Here is a 17,103-nt window from a genome sequence, read left to right as displayed (position 1 = left end):
TTTCTAATTCTACTTTAAGGAGCTGATTTTCAATGTCTACAGTCCATCCATGGATATTTACAGATGTTCATAAATTTTCACTCTATAGAAAATCCTAAACCTTAATTGTGGGTTTTGCAGCTTTAAGGCTGATTTTGTGTGACTATGTGAGTAAAACACCCAACTGTCTCTAACAAAGTTATTTTTTTAATTTGTGTTTAGCATCAGTTTTACTGAGACAAGCTGAGGAACTGGCAGCCCAATATCCAAACACCATCCCCGTTACGCTGGACGTAGAAAGCGAGGAGGGACACATCGACTCCCTGATCCAGGATCATCATCTGGTCATTAGGTAAACGTGCTACAGTCGCGTTATAACACGGTTGTCCAACTCAAGCCTAGGTGTCACCTAAGAAATCTTTGTCGCTTTTTACCAGAGCTAAGGCAATGAATCTTACGAACTGCTGTGAGATAATATTAGTGAGGATCCCTCATCCCTAAACTTTCTTCTGTAAATTCTTCTTCTTCTTCTGTTTTACTCCTACTACTCTCGCATTTTTTAACCGATTCCAACAAATTTGGTGTCAAAATGTTCAAATAATTTCTAGACATTCTGCTATGTATTAGCTTTTTTCAAACTTTTCAAACTATTTAACTTTTAATTTTCCCATCCACATTTTCAACATTTTAAACCTTCAACTGAGAACTTCAGCTGTTCAGCCATTCTTAACCGATTTCAACCATTCAACCTTTAAAGGGGACATATTAAGAAAAATCCACTTTTGCTGTCTTTGCGAACACATAAGGTAACTTGAGTGTCCACCAGCTAGAGGTTAGATCGGGCCCAAAAAATCCAGCCCAACCTGACGCGGGCACGCAGACATAAAGCCCAACCCAACCCGAGCTCGACCCATTAACTTAAATTGTAGGCCCGTGCCCGAAGCAAACCCGACGTAAATTATTATTTTATTAAATGTATTGCTGCCGGTAGATTAGAAGTGCAGTGCCATGCGCGACTAGGGTGAGGGGGGGGCGCGCACACGTACCGCAGCTCAGCCCAAAAGGTATTGTAATGACGTGACTCGAGCCGTTAGCACAGTTTTACAGGCTTTAATGGAGGTCGTAGTAACATCCAAAAATAAACAATCAAACACACAAAGAAATGTCTTACACCGTCATACACTCACACTATATGTTAACTGCTAGTGCTAGGTTAATGCTAACTTTAGCTTATAGGTAATGCTAATTGCAATTTATGCAAATGCTAACTTATACTAACGCTAATTTATGCCGTTTATGCTATCTTATAATGTTAACTATATTAATGCTAGCTAATGCTAATGCTAACTTATGCTAAAATAATGTTGCTTTGAGCAAGCGGGTCACAAAATAGATGGATGGATCTTCTGAATTTGCTTATGCAAGCCAGCACCTGCATCCTCACTTGCATTTTCTTCAGGAAATGCAAAAGTTCTAGTTTTATTTCTTAACTGTCAATAATAAAAACGTTACATACAGTTAATATACCTTCCATCCAAAAATTACTTTACTGGTTCAGTATGGTGCAAAGGATTCAGTAACCACTATCTATAAGTTAATAATAAGGTGTTTACTTAAAGACCAACGTGTAATTTTGTGGTTCCTGTCCTAATTCAAGTTTCTGCCTCTCAGCATGCTGCCATACTCCTTCCACCCACTCGTGGCCAAACACTGCATCAAGCAGAAAGTGAACATGGTAACTGCCAGCTACTTGAGTCCTGCCATGAAGGAGCTGCAGAGCAGGTGATGAGCACTACACACAAACATTTTGGCCACATCTGCAACAACTTGGCTCACATTTTGGAGAAATGTATTATTTTAATGAATAATTCAAACATCATGAATCAAGCAAATCAAATTATATAGTATTTTACTGTGTTTTATAATGGTTTTGAAATGATTGTTTGTTTAGAATATTTCCTTTAAAAGGAAACAAATCATTTTAACACTATTTTATAAATTCACAAAAGATAAATGTATTAATGAAAACTCTCCTGTTTACCCATTAAATCTCTGTGTATGTGTAAGTGCGGAGGAGGCCGGAGTCACCATAGTGAACGAGATGGGATTGGACCCGGGTATCGACCACATGTTGGCCATGGAATGTATTGACCAGGCCAAAGCTGACGGCTGCACCGTAAGTCTGCATGGAGCTGTGTTTAGATTCACCTTGACGCATGACTTAGATCGATTTATTTAAATAGAGACATATTTGATTGTCTGTTCCGGGTAAAATGTTACTCTAAGATCATATCTCTACTGGGACCAATAGTGTAGTGCTGACATGGGCAAATGTTGGCCCATAGGCCACAGTAGGTTCTTGATCTAATTTTGTTTTTGACTCCAAAAACACACAGAACAGCAAAAACACACAAAACAACAACACATTAAAGATAAACAAACATACACAAAATGACAGAACAATACAATGACACAAAATGGCTCCAAAAACACACAAAACAACTAAAATGCACTAAATAAGAGGGGCAAAAAACAAACAAAACAACAAAAAAAGTACATAAAATGACGATATGCATTACGTAACTTTAGACATTTAGTTTTTTGGCTCCAACTGTCTGATCTAGATACAGTGTGCGTGTCATCCCTCAGGTTAAAACTATGAGATCTTTGGGTGATTCTGTGACTGTAGGGTACAAACACTCTCGGTAAGAAAGGTGTGTGTTTAAATCCTGGATGGAGTTTGGAAGATGAGTTTACACTGTCGTCCTCAGGGAGCTTTGGCTCTTTTTTCTGAGTACTCAATCCAGTTTTTTTTTCCTGCCAAGCTTTGGCACTTTTCCAAATTAAGACATGTTTGAAACCTAATACAACTGCTGATTCCAGTTCACTATGTTTTAAATTGAGGTTTTCTATTAGTGGCAGTACACACATTTTGCTGCTCATGATGAATTTGTTTTGTTGGTAAGTCAGATTCAATGTGGTTTGTGTGGCCACAAACCATGGGTCATCCTTACGACATGGAAGGTAACATTGTAAATGGATAATACATGTGACATGTGTGTATGTGCACTGATGTCCATCAGGTAGAGTCCTACTCCTCCTTCTGTGGTGGCCTTCCTGCTCCAGAGTATTCAGACAATCCTCTTCGCTACAAGTTCAGCTGGAGTCCGTATGGCGTCCTCCTCAACACCATCAGCCCCGCAGTCTTCCTCAAGGACAACCAGGTACCTGGTGCTATGTACACATCAGTCATTAACATGTACAAACGTGGACAAATGTTTTGGGACTTTTTCTTTGTTGCATAACCTGAACATGTAATTCTTCTAAAATGTCAGAAGCCCCAATTTTTTTTATCGATTTAACAAGCAAACCTAAACTGTGGATTGACTAGATGGTTGTACACTCATGTTGGATTCTGTCACTGGGACAGAAATTGACCTCTTCAGGGGTCACCATAACCATGTTGATGTTGAATTTTTGATGCCGAGAATGTGTCACGATGTTCAACCAACCACCTTAGGGGCTTAGGGGATTTAAACATCAGATTAAAATGCTTTTTCACCATAGGCTCTCTATGGGAGCAGAAATATGAAGAGTTAGCCTGACGTTACGACAATAGGATATGTGAATGCTGATTGGCTGAACTCTCCAAAATGGCCACATATAAAGATATATTACTGTCTGTACTGTAATGTATTTGGGGAAAAATATTTATATAAATGCCTACAAAGAAAATCTACTGGAGTTAGGTAGGGTAATGGTTAATGTTAGAGTTCGGGGTTAGAGATTTGTGGATTGAATAATTCATGCATTCACATAAGTTTTATTTTTCAGCTTTAGACTGATCATCTGCATTCATGTGAAAATAAAAAATACATAGAGGCTGAACAAGCATGGATAGTTTTTATTATTTTTAATATCATCCTTATACTAGTTATTTGTGGATTCTGCAATGCCAGAATTTAAAATCATTGTCAAAGTTTTATCTTTTAACATTTAGGTAATTAGTTTGTGTCCTTTAATTAAACAGGAGCATCAAAAGATGTGTCCAGTGTGTATTTTTTAATAATATGTGTTTGTGTGACTTTAAGGTGATTAGTATCCCCCCTGGAGGCGCTCTGATGGAATCCACGACACCCATGGACTTCCTTCCTGGTTTTAACCTGGAGGGATTCCCTAATCGCGACAGCACGAAGTTCGCCGAGCCCTACGGCATTCAGTCAGCGCACACACTGGTCAGAGGCACGCTACGCTTTAAGGTAACACACTTGCACTGTAAACTACACACAAACACAACTGATTGGTTCTCGCCAGCGCTGTTGAGCGTAGGGGCCCCCGACATTGTAATTTTGCTCCCCTACAGAGCAATGGCGCCCCCTACGTTCAGTTTTCAGCAATGTAGGGGGGATTTTCTAGGACACAAAAGGCACTGTCAGGTGTGCGCGGGTTGTTTTAACTATCTTTTTAATCTGCATAACCAAGAAACACGAACATCAGTCGCACCATCTATTTAATACAGGCAACTGGCTCGGACGCTCCCGTCTTTACCTGAGGACCCCTGCAGCCTTTAGTTGCCCTGATGCTGCCTGTGTGATTCTCTGCTTACGTAATCATAATAACTGTCCACGTATTAAAGCTCCGAGGAGTGCTGACAGTCTGGACTCTGCTGTGCGCGGAGGCTCGCCGGGACGGAGAGCGTAGATTGGTACCTCCCTCACGGACTGTCCTCAGTGTGCACATTTGTCTCAGCACTTACAGTCCCCGGCATTAATAATTAATTGTGTTCTTTTATCAATTCAATTCAATTCAACTTCATTTATATAGTGCAACTGACAACTAACTCATCTCAAAGCGCTATCAAAATATAAAATTCATAATGAGAAAGAAAAAACCCAACAAGATCCACATGAACAAGCATTTAGTGACAGTGGGAAGAAACATCTCCCTTTTAACAGGAAGAAATCTCCAGTAGAACCAGATTCAGAGGTGGCAGCCATCTGCCTCGACTGGTTGGGGTTAGTGGACAGAAGGACCAACAGAACAGGATAGAGAGATAGATAGAACATTAGTGTCTCAGACTAGTTGAGCCGTGAACCATTGATCAGAAACTGTCAACTCCAGCTTCAAGACACCTGAAACAGAAAAGAGAGAAGGGCGAGGAGAAGGCACAGACTGCAGAAAAACATGATACAGGAATACAGTGGAATGAGAATGAATATGGGGTGGACATGAGTGTAAAACGTCTGTAAGCAGTGTATACAATGTGATGGGTATACAACGAGGTTCAGAAGTGGGGGGTCGGCTACAACTCGGCACAACTTTGTCTGATTGGACTTCATCCATTGCAGCCCATTAGATCTATGTGTAGATGGTGAATTGTGTTTGAATATAGTGTTGGTGTTTTAATATATAATCTCAGGTTTTAGTTCCTATTTTTAGGTTTAATGGCTTTGTTCCTAGTACTAAGACTGGGAGCTGGTTCCAAAGGCGAGGAGCCTGGTAGCTGAAAGCTCTGCCTTCTGTTCTACTCCTAGACACGTTAGGAACTTCCAGGAGACCAGCAGACTTAGAGCTAAGTGTTCTGCCCAGACGATAGGGCACTAACAGGTCTTTAAGATTTGCAGGAGCTTGATCATGTAGAGCTTTGTAGGCTAACAGGAAAATTTTAAACTTCATTCTAGATTTTATAGGAAGCCAATGAAGGGCAGCCAGTCCTGGATAAATATGCTCTCTCCTGTTTATACCTGTTAGTATTCTAGCTGCAGCATTCTGAATTAACTGGAGACTTTTTAGTGAGTTATTGGGACATCCTGACAGTAAAGAGTTACAATAATCTAGTCTAGATGTAACAAATGCATGGATTAGTTTTTCAGCATCACTCTGAGCCAAGATATTCCTGATTTTAGAGATATTACGGAGGTGGAAGAAGGCTGTCCTTGTGATTCGCTTAATGTGAGAGTTAAAGGATATGTCAGTATCAAAGATAAGTTTTTTTACTGTGGTGCTGGGTGACAGAGTAATGCCATCCAGAGACACTATTTGCTCTGATAATTTATCTCTGAGATGTTTTGGACCAAATAAAATCACTTTGGTTTTATCCTGGTTAAGAAGGAGAAAGTTATGGCTCATCCAGGATGTGATGTATTTAAGACAAGCCTGGAGTTTTAATAACTGATAAGTTTCATCTTATTTCATTGACAAATAGAGCTGTGTATCATCCGCGTAGAAATGGACATTTATATTATGTTCTCTGATAATGTTACCTAGTGGAAGCATGTATAATGTAAAGAGTATTCGTCCCAAAACTGAACCTTGTGGAACTCCATGACTAACTCTGGCGTGCGCTGAGGACAGATTATTAACATGAACAAAGTGGGTTCTGTCTGATTGATAGGATTTAAACCAACCCAGCGCTGTTTCTTTAATCCCAAAAACGCTTTCCAGTCTCTGCAGCAGTAGATGATGATCCACTGTATCGAAAGCTGCTCTGAGATCTAAGAGCACCAGAACTGAGACCAACCCTCTGTCTCAGGCTAAGAGGAGATCATTGGTCACTTTTACTAAGGCAGTCTCTGTGCTGTGATGGGCTCTAAAACCAGACTGAAAGCTCTCATATAAATTGTTCCTATGTAGATCATCACATAGTTGACCTGCAATGATTTTTTTCAAGAATTTTGGAAACATAAGGGAGATTGGATATTGGTCTATAATTGGACAAATCACTTGGATCAAGGGTTGGTTTTTTAAGGAGAGGTTTGATTACAACGGTTTTAAAGGCCTGTGACTCATAACCTGTTACTAGAGATGTGTTAATCCAGTTCATCATAGTAGTGCTGATTAGTGGAAGAACATCTTTAAATAGTGGAGTTGAGAGAATACACAAAAAACAGAGAAACAACCAAACGACACCAAAAACACACAAACACACACACACACACAGATAGAATAATTGCAATAATACCAACAACACACAACGACGACAACAAAAACACACAAAATAAGAGAAACGTAGATATACTGAATAATACACTAAACAGTCAAAGAGTGTCAGTCCTGTTTCTGTGAAAAAACCCTGGAACCAAACATAACAACCCTGGATCAATCTGACACTGAGAATGTTCATGTACATACCTTTAATTTAAATGTTCTCCTGCACTACTTATCAATGCTCTACTGCACTATTTTCCTTTTATTATTGTTATATTTTATTATTATCTTTCTTTTCTATTATTTTCCTTCTTTTTATCTTATTTTTTTTTATTTTTTTATTTTGTATTTATTTATTTTTTTTACTATTATTATTATTATTATTATTATTATTATTATTATTATTATTATTATTATTATTATCATCTTGTTATTTGCACATTCTAGTCTAACTACTGTTTATATTTATACTTATGTTTATACTTATTATCATCTTTTCTAGTTGATTGTTTATTATTGAATGCTTTCACAATTGGAGAGAGCACAGTTGACCGAGTCAAATTCCTCGTGTGTACAACATACACTTGGCGAATAAAGATGATTCTGATTCTGATTCTGATAAAACGAACAGACAAAAATAACACCAAAAACACACAAAATGATGATGGAAATTAAGAGTAAGGGGTACTTGAGCTCAAATAGTTTGGTAAAAAAAGTTTGCCTGCTTGGTAAATACATCCAAACTATGAATGATTGAAATTAACTACTGAAAATTCTTTTAAAATTACTTCTTCCTTCTCTAACATGTTTTCCTTGCTTTGCTCCACATGACTTTGTATTCACTGCACTCCTGCTCTGCCTCACAGGGATTCTCCAAGGCCATGAGTGGTTTTGTGAGGCTGGGTTTGATCGACAGCGAGCCGAGTCCCATTCTGCAGTGCACTTCATCTCCTGTGTCCTGGGTGAGAACCTGCATCTTAAGAGCTTTTGAACACTTTCTGGACGAGCAAATTGAAAAGAAGCTCCGTCAATTAGCCCAAAGCTCATCCACTTGATGCTTGTGGGAGTGGGATGAGTTTGTTGCCGTCAATAGCTGCTTGTCGGCATCAAGGCTGCAGAGAACTGAAGCTGAAGGCTGACTGCCGATAATGTTCTTCTTTTTTCTCTTTGTTGGATAAAAAGGGAACGCAGCACGGCATGTTCAGGAGAGACTTAAAAAAGAGTGGCAGTATTTTAATTCCAGTCCCTACTTTGATACAAACAACAAAAACACAAAGAAAGGATGTGCTGAGACACTCATAGAGAATCTTAGGTTGATCGAACAGCAGCTCTTAATGCACATTTCAGATTTCTTTTTTTTTTTGTGTGCGCTCATTTGTATTACACATGATTACTGATAATATGTATAATATAATAAATATTTATTAATTTTAAGACCTCCACGGTCCCCCCATATCAAACTCTCGATTCCTGCTGAAGCCAGGATTGGGGTCAATTATAATTGTAATCGCGTAAATAATAATTAATTACAGTTATGACACAATTATAATATAAAATATATATTGCTGTCGTAATCATAATTAAATTGTAAATGAGTTCAGATGATTGACTTTGTAATTGTAATTGCCATGAAAAATCTATAAACATTATTAATTATAATTTAATGCAAAACTGGGGAACTTTAGTAATTGAGAATGTAATCAGAATTGACTTTCTAAGGATAGAAAAATGATTATAATTTAATTGTAATTGGAAAAAATGCTGGTCACTAATCGTAATTGAACTGTAGTTGAATATGGATAAGTTAAAACATAATTGTAACTGAAAATTGATCCCAACCCTGGCTGCAGTGCCATTAAAGTAAAAAGCATCTTAAAAAGACTTGCATGTAGTAGAAACTCAGGAACAACGATGTTTTTCACTTGTTCAGGAAGCTGGAGAGACTTCAATTGTTAACTTTTTTTTTTTTACTTTGAAAATCCTTTTTACACTGTACCATTGTTAGTGCATCAGAACCCAGCAGCTTACTTAAACTGAACTATCATCAACCATCTGCTGCTTATCAAAGACTAAACTGATGTGTTCTCATCTTTACAGAAAGAGCTTCTCTGTCAGCAGATGGGTTTGTCTCCGTCCATACCACAGCAGGCCTTTGAGGATGCCGTCTCCAAACGCATGGAAGGAGACGACTACAGGATGAACTCTCTGAGATGGTGAGTGGCCTCAGAACGTTCTTACTCCATTCAGTTCAAATAAGCTGGAAATTAATCAAGCAGCAATATCCTGGTGTGCAGAAACCTTCACTAAAACAAAAGAGGCTTGTATTGATTTTAGACGTACACCCTCAGATCCAGCTTGTAATAGGGGTTGAACAGACTAGTCGACTCTAGTGTTGTCTCGCGACTCTGTCCACGTGACATCAACTAGTCGCTGTGCCTGACTTTTGCCCAAGATGGTGGGGCAACACAGCAAATGTGTTGTGCTAAAGTCTGTGAACCGAAAAAATCTGTGACCGCTGCGGCTTCTCGGCAGTAGAGAAGAAGAGTGCTAAACCTCTTTGTAGCTATTCAGTAGCTATTTACTCCCTCTTAAACATGACACTCCGGTGGGTGAAGTAAATGCAGACTGGAGTAGAATTACAAACTTGTTTAAGGGAGTAAATGTCCGCCGAGAAGCCGCAGGGGTTGGAACTGTCGCCACCTGCGGTCACAGATTTTTTTCGGGTCACAGATATTGGCACAACACCGGCACTCGTCTTCCACTCGGCTCGGCTTCGGCTCTTGGCAATGTCGACTCGACTAGTGTGCACATAAAGTCAACCTTTAAAATGAGGAAGTCGTTCAACACCTAGCGTGTAGTGTTAGGTTAACAACCAGCCAGTTGAGATTGTGACCAACTACAAATATCATGGCACAATAATTGACAACAAACTAAAATTTGATATAAACTGTGAAATGATCTGCAAGAAAGGCCAGCAACATCTCTTTCGTCTGAGGAAGCTCGCCAAATTCAATATCGACAGAAGCGCTTTTATAGAATCTCTTTTCTTTGCTGGTTTGGTAACCTGGCCAACAGGGACAAGAACTCCTTAGGGAGACTTGTACGCGCTGCATCTAAAGTGGCTGGGGTCAAATTCAGGAGTTTGGATGAGATTTTTAAAAGTCAGATAACGTATGGACAGAACTCATCCTCTCTACCCAGAATACAGACTGCTCCCGTCTGGCTCCTGACTAGCTGTTCCTCCAACCACTAAAAATATATATAAGTTCTCCTTTGTGCCGCTCTCTCCATCAGGACTGTAAACACAGAGGAGAGAAGGAGATAACCAGGATAAACTGCTGTTTTAGTCTCTGCCTGTGCATTGATTTATTTATTTTAATTATTAGGCAGTGGTCGACTTCCCCTGACATTGTGTTCTGTAAACGACACACATTTGCTTCTAAAGTCATTGCTGCTCTCACCTCTTATGTTGTTTCATGGTTTATGTTAAGTTGTGTTTGTGGTTAAGACTGATGTCTCTTGTCTGCTGCAAATCAAATTGCCCTTCAAGGGACAAACTGATAAAGTGAAAATGCAACAATTACACACAATACTGTAGCTGCAGACAGCAGGGTAAAACATAGTTAACTTGTGTAAAAGTAGAGCTGAGCATAGTTAGAGAATGGGAATCGTTTGTAGCCAAACTGTCTTAGTATAAATATTAAAAAAAAGGCTTGAGCTCACTTTAAACACAGCAGAGTTTTATTCTCAACCGGATTCTCCTTCTTTTATTTGCAGCAGGGTCTAGTTTGCAATTGAAAAAAAATAATAAAAAGAAGGCAGGATTCTTGCAGATCCTTAAAAAGTATTGTCATTAAAATGTCTTAAATCAATGTTTCTAAAGTCTTACATTTTAATGACTAATATGTATATGTATACAGTATGTACAATAACATTATTTTTTTTCAAATGTATAAACAGGAAAATGTAAATTTAATGAAAATTGCCTGTCCAACAAAGATTTTTCTTAATGGCATTCCTAAATGGTTTTTATTTTTTGTATTTTTGTTGTTTTATAGATTTCTGGCTATTTTTGTCATCTTGTGTTTTTTCGTCTGTTTTTTTTGTGTGTATTTTACACTTATTTTTTGTATGTTTTCTTGGAGGGCAGCAAGTTGCATTTCTGCACCACACTCAAGAATTTTTTTTACATATATAATTGATGTGGTACCCCCCCATTATGTTTACTGTGAAGTTGGTCTTAAATTGAATTTCAAATGACAATAACAAGTCTTAAAAATTCTTAATTTGACTAAAGATGTGGGAACCCTGGAAGAAAAACGTGTCAATTACTCGTATGCAGATGTGGAGCAGTGACACTGATATATATATACTATAGCAGATCCTTTAATGGAGGGAAAGGATTAAACCCCTGTTTGGTTTGTTCTCTGTGCTCTGATTGGCTGAGGCTGGAGTTGTCTTAACTTTTGCATGTGACGAGTGTAGAACAAGGCTGAGGCTGCTCCTCCTCTGCATAATTTCCACTTTCCTACCAAACAAGGACACCTGAAGTGGTGTAGAGTGCACAATCTTCACTTTAAATGAACTTCTCTGAGGGTCTCTTCAGACCAAGGCTCTGTGCTGTCATTGTTCTCCCACTGGCTGCGAGTGAAAAGGAAGAGGGCTGCGTCGGCATTGAAATGTAAATTCCTCTGACGCTAAAAGTGAACTGTTGAAAGAATTCCATCAGTGCCGTCAAAGGGTAAAAAGCCAATGCGCGTGCAGCTCAAATTGAATGACTTGTTGTTCATTTATTCAATTCACCAGCACAGCAGCTGCTCATCTCTTTAGATATAGCCAAGGTCGCGTAGGCCGCCGCCGTCGGAGTGTTACTGCAGAGCAGCGTTTTGTAATGCTCTTAATGTGGCCTTGTTGTTTTTTTCTCAGGATAATGGCTTGTTTTGCTGTGTTTGTGCAGGTTTGGGATGCTGAGTGACGAGCCCGTGCCTCATGCAGACAGCGTCCTGGCTGCTCTTACAAAACACCTGGAAGCCAAGCTCTCATTTGGTGACCTTACCTTAACCTTTCAAAGCAAAGCTGAGCTCCATGCTCACACACACACGACCCATCCAATAACCACTGCTCTCCCTGTGTCAGGTAAGGGCGAGCGGGACATGATCGTGCTGAGGAATGATGTGGGGATACGACACCCGGGGGGCGAGCTGGAGACCAAACACATCAGCCTGGTGGTGCACGGTGACCCCAAAGGCTTTTCTGCCATGGCCAAGACTGTGGGATATCCAGCAGCCATTGCTGCACGCATGGTCCTCGACGGTCAGTGACTGTAGGAGTTTTAACCCAATGTGGTAATAATTGCAGTTTAGTTCATCCTTATACAGGAGTTTGAAGCTGTCAGGGTTAGAAATGCTTTTTCAAAGTTTTAAAAGTAGAGAGAGTTGGAACCAGTGCTGTGTTGATGGAATGATTTTGAATTACAATTTAAAGGGGCAGTGCTATGAAAAATATCACTTTATAATGGTTTTGCTACAGTGATATATACATTCCTTTAGCCTCATTCAGAGGGACATAGTTAAAAAAGTTCTGTTTCCTCAAAACAGCCTGTTTTTAGGAGCGGTCAGAAAGTGACTTTTCAGAGGGCTAAAACTCCAGAAAATAGGCGAGTTTGGGAAAATGAACCTGAAACACTTTGTTGTTGGGGTTCTTAGAACAATTGGAGATGGGTGAAAAATAGAATAATACTGAACCTTTAAAGTTTAGAAGAAGCTTGTTACATTTTCTGTTGCAAATGTTCTTGTTCCCCCTGAATGTTTATATGTTTCATCTGCTTTCCTCCCATAGTTTTAAAGGAACACAGGAAATGCACTTTTTCAAAATAAAATGTCATGTCGTGTTTTATGGCCCGAGGCAATCGAGTCTGATGACTTTTATTTTGAAGCCTGAGGCCGTGCCATTTGACACCGCTTGGTTTGATAAGTGAGGCCGTTAGATTTGATGGAGGTTTTGCTGAGTCATGATTCCGTTTGGTGTGACAAATGGCAGAGGTTTTCCTTATACCTCACTCTGAGACTTGAGGATGTCCTAAAATGTACGGCGTACATAGAAGTGTTTTTACTTCTGATTTCATGTGGAATACTGGGAACAAACTTCAATCACTGCGTTCATTGGAGTTAAATATTGTGGCTGTGTATTCTCCAACACATTGTTGTGTGCTAACTGCGTCTGATCGTCCGTAGGTGAAATCAAGACAAAGGGATTGGTGGTGCCGATGATGAAGGAGGTGTACGAGCCGGTGCTGACTCGGCTAAAGGAGGAAGGATTGATTTTCACCTCTAAAAGCAGCCTGCAGAAGTAAAGCCCAGACCAGAGGATGCACGACTGCACGAACCAAATGGATCAATTCATCAGTCGCTTCAGTGTCCTGACTTCACTTCATCAGTGTTCTGATAACACACTACTGTCAATGACTAAAGTGTTAAAAACTACTTCCTGATGACACCACAATGAAAATGTTTGGCTACATTTTTACACATTTGTACTGAGATAATTAAAGCTGAGCCTCTCCCTTTGACACACATACACACACATTTAATTTAATGCGACGCGTTGTGTCGCATTGACATTGATTCCCTGTAAGAGGGGTCTTAAGGTTACATTTAGGAACTGTGAGATAAAACAGGTCATGTGTCCCGTCAGAGCATCTTACTCAGCCCATGGAGTAACGAGGAGAGGGAAGGGTTGATCACGAAACTAAATCCTGAAAGTATGCTGCATGTTCTCCAGTTTTTAAGTCTGAATGTAGAAAAGTGAGTCGAACCACTGTAGTGTGAAATCTGTAGCTGACAACTCGATGCCTATTTATTGTCTGTTGCCTGATCAGTATTTATTCAGTCCTAACACATATAACTAAAATGAAATCTCTGGGGCCTCATTTATAAAACATTGAGTAGAATCTTAACTAAAAGTGAACGTACGCCAAAAAAAATTCCGATTTATCAAACCGTGCGTAACTCACCTGTACGCACTTTTGTCGTTTCGTGTTCTGCCCTCGACACGCCCACAATCTACCATAAATGGTCAAAGTAAAGGAGCTTATGAATGGTTTTTACCTGAAAACGAGCTGCTGAACAATGGAATTCTACAATCATTTTTGGCAGAAGTGACAAAGAAAAGGAATTTCAGAATGAGGAAGAGATGCTTGTGAGTGATGAAGGCTAGGAAACCTAAGTATTTATTTAGTGGCCACAGTAATGGCGTAAATAAATGAAAACAAAGTTATTTACAGCAGTCATCACTGCTTTAAATGGTGTAAAATGTGACAGAGTTGAAAAAAGATGCAAAAATAAATGTTGGGGGGGTGAAAGTAACTCGTACTATTTAACTGAGCTACTTTTTACTTGTACTTATTTCTTTTTTGTAAGACTTACTTGTACTTGAGTACAATTTAAATCTAGGTGAAGGACTTCTCCGTGAGTAGAATATATCAGGTACATGCTTTAATACGAACATTTAAATCCATGACCCAATGTCTCACTGTTCACGTCTATAATGCAGCATGCTTGGGTTTGAACATGTGAATCTATAACGCTAATATGTGAGCACAGTATGAGATTAATCTTGCTTCAATTCACCACCTCACCATCAGCACCGTTGTTTTCCAAAGTATCCGTGCACCAGGTTCAGATTTTCACGCTACGTTTATTTTTATAAATCACGACCTTTGCTTAGGAAGTAGGGGACTCCCTTTTCAGGCCCCATATTTTGTACAAGAAAGTTTTATAAATGACACCTCAGAATCTTGGTTTACTTATACCCGAGGTCTGTATTTTTACATGAAAATATTTCTGCAGAGCGTGTGTGTGACGTTTGCAGGATGTTGTTAATGACTTGATGTGAATGTGTTGGGTTTTAAAGATGTGTCAACATCAGACTGATTTCTGTCAAATGGGAGGACGTGGGTTGTTTTTTGGTTTGTGATGCAACTGAATGTTTTTTGCTTTAAATAATGTCTGTTCAAGTTTTTTTTTTTGTGAGTGCATTTGTTTGGTTTTAAAAAACTAATGTACAACTCTTGCATGGCTCTTCACCTAATCATTTTAGTTCAGTTATCAAATATGGAATTTATGAATTGTCCATATACTTGCACCTTAGGAAGGCTGAAGAAAGTTGTATACAGTCATTTACACGTGGAAGTGTTACAATTACACTTTTTCCTTTATTCAACCTCTTCAGCCCCATTGGACCCGCCGGCGGGGGCAGCTCCAGCTTCCGTGACTATCACGTGTCTAAATGTTGTAAAGAATGAATGAAATCACACATTCTATACCTCTCCGTAATCCTGAGAAACTCAGATAAACTGTAGCCAACCCACATTCAGTACTAAAGACCACAGCACACACACCAGGCCATTATGTCAACAAAAAGTCACAGCTGTGAGAGTCACAAAATAAACACAGCTCTAAAGCAAAAGCCTACGTGAAACTACAGGCTGAGCTGAATATATATATGAATATATACACTGATATATGGGTCGGGTATGTTACGTACCAAAACAACGCCACCAAAGGCACAGCGGAAAAAGTCAGCAATGATGACAAATTGTGTCTTACCTTTGTTGTTTCGCATCAAAAGTTGTGCATAAAACTCCATATTTTGATAAACAGAAGCCGCCATTACACACTGAGCTTTACAACACAGTGTCAAACATTCCGATTGGTCAAAGCATTGCTGAACTAGTCACATGTGTAATGACATCTAAGAGTAAAATAGCATTACGCATGGCACCGCAGATGATTGGAATCAATTTGACTGACATATTCAAGTTACAAACTTGTGGAAAACTTTGGCACATACATGGTTAATTATTGTTACATTAAAGGAGGACCCTTAGTGGTTAACAGATGATGTGACATTTTGGAAATATGAGTTACAATGAATCATATTTTAAATACAAAAATCTGTAGTCTGCCCAACTGTAGGGATGGGAATTGATAAGATAATGTGTGAAAGAGCAAACCAAAGACAACGATCAGTAACAGTCTGTCTCCTGTGACAGTTCACCAAGTCAAATTCCTTGTGTGTATAACATACATTACTTGGTCAATAAAGTTGTTTCTGATTCTGATTCTGATTTGCGACGTAAGAGGATCCGATAAGCAGAATTAAAATACAGGCTGACAAATGATTCCTAGGAATTGGATTACAGGGAATCGGTTCTCAGAAAGAACCAGTTTTCGATTCCCATCCCTACCATGTACTGTAGGTTATGTAGAAGTTTAGAAAAACGTCATTTATTATGGGTACGTGATTTTCAGCAAAAGGTGGGTGGGGCTTAGAGGTTAAGTTTTTTCCTGGTCTGGCCCACTTCAGATGAAATTGTGCCATATATGGTCTTAACACTGAAATTGGTTTGGCGCCGCTTTCCTGTAGTAACTAACGTAAATAATGTAGAATGGTGAGTTTATTACAAACTACGGTAATCTTTTCCCACAGTGTGTTCCTCCGTGCGCACACGCACAACTCCTCCTGGGCCTCTTCTTGTTTTGGAGGCAGTCATGCAAACTAGGCCACCAAGCAGGGGATAATTGGGCATGTAATTATGAAAAGTCAAAAATGCAAATGACAGTATGGATACGGCGGTAGGACAAGACGACGTATGGACACTTGACCTATTTTTGGTTCCTGATAAGTTTCTGCATTTCTTGCAGAGTCTCGACCCAGATTAACGCGCGGTAAATCAATTAGAATAACCAGTTCAGGGCAGGGATTAAAGCATAAAGGGAAAATACATAATCCACAGGTCCAACGGGACTTTAGAGACGGAGTTGGGAGGAGCCTAATTCCTCTTTGTTTTGTGTTCATTTCACCAGCAACGTGAGGGTAATGTGACCTTTGACCTCCTCCTGTCTGTCTGCAAAGAAGCTCCGTCGTCATAGAATCACACACGTGCTTCCTAATACCTCAAGTCACACCAGCTAATGCTAATGCTAATGCTAATGCTGTCGGGTTAAAGCTTTGGGACAGACTCAGTAACTCTTATACTGTCTGTGGCAGGGTTGGGTCAATTACATTTTTCAGTTATAATTACGTTTTCAATTACCCATTTTTAATTACAATTACAGTGACCAGCATTTTTTTTTCAAATACAATTAAATTTGAATTATTTTCTATCCTCAGAAAGTCAATTACAATTATGTTCTC

At 39.3% G+C, this 17,103-nt stretch overlaps 1 protein-coding gene across 4 annotated transcripts in view; it reads left to right on the top strand.

The window, feature by feature from the left end:
* Nucleotides 1-14,920, top strand: part of aass (aminoadipate-semialdehyde synthase) — a 50,094-nt gene extending 35,174 nt beyond the window's left edge. For all 4 annotated transcript variants that reach the window (XM_028449408.1, XM_028449409.1, XM_028449410.1 and 1 more), the window contains 10 exons: nucleotides 202-331; nucleotides 1,651-1,761; nucleotides 2,047-2,155; nucleotides 3,063-3,203; nucleotides 4,071-4,238; nucleotides 7,773-7,868; nucleotides 9,004-9,119; nucleotides 11,864-11,952; nucleotides 12,043-12,219; nucleotides 13,140-14,920. In XM_028449408.1, coding sequence (XP_028305209.1) covers nucleotides 202-331; nucleotides 1,651-1,761; nucleotides 2,047-2,155; nucleotides 3,063-3,203; nucleotides 4,071-4,238; nucleotides 7,773-7,868; nucleotides 9,004-9,119; nucleotides 11,864-11,952; nucleotides 12,043-12,219; nucleotides 13,140-13,258 — 1,256 coding nt within the window. In that variant the 3' untranslated portion in view covers nucleotides 13,259-14,920. The remainder of the gene's footprint in view (nucleotides 1-201; nucleotides 332-1,650; nucleotides 1,762-2,046; nucleotides 2,156-3,062; nucleotides 3,204-4,070; nucleotides 4,239-7,772; nucleotides 7,869-9,003; nucleotides 9,120-11,863; nucleotides 11,953-12,042; nucleotides 12,220-13,139) is intronic.
* Nucleotides 14,921-17,103: the final 2,183 nt, after the last annotated feature.

The sequence above is a fragment of the Gouania willdenowi genome, chromosome 6, assembly GCF_900634775.1.
Source record: "Gouania willdenowi chromosome 6, fGouWil2.1, whole genome shotgun sequence".
Lineage (NCBI taxonomy): Eukaryota > Metazoa > Chordata > Actinopteri > Blenniiformes > Gobiesocidae > Gouania > Gouania willdenowi.
The sequence above is the reverse complement of the archived record's forward strand: the minus strand, read 5'-3'. Positions and strand labels throughout refer to the sequence as shown.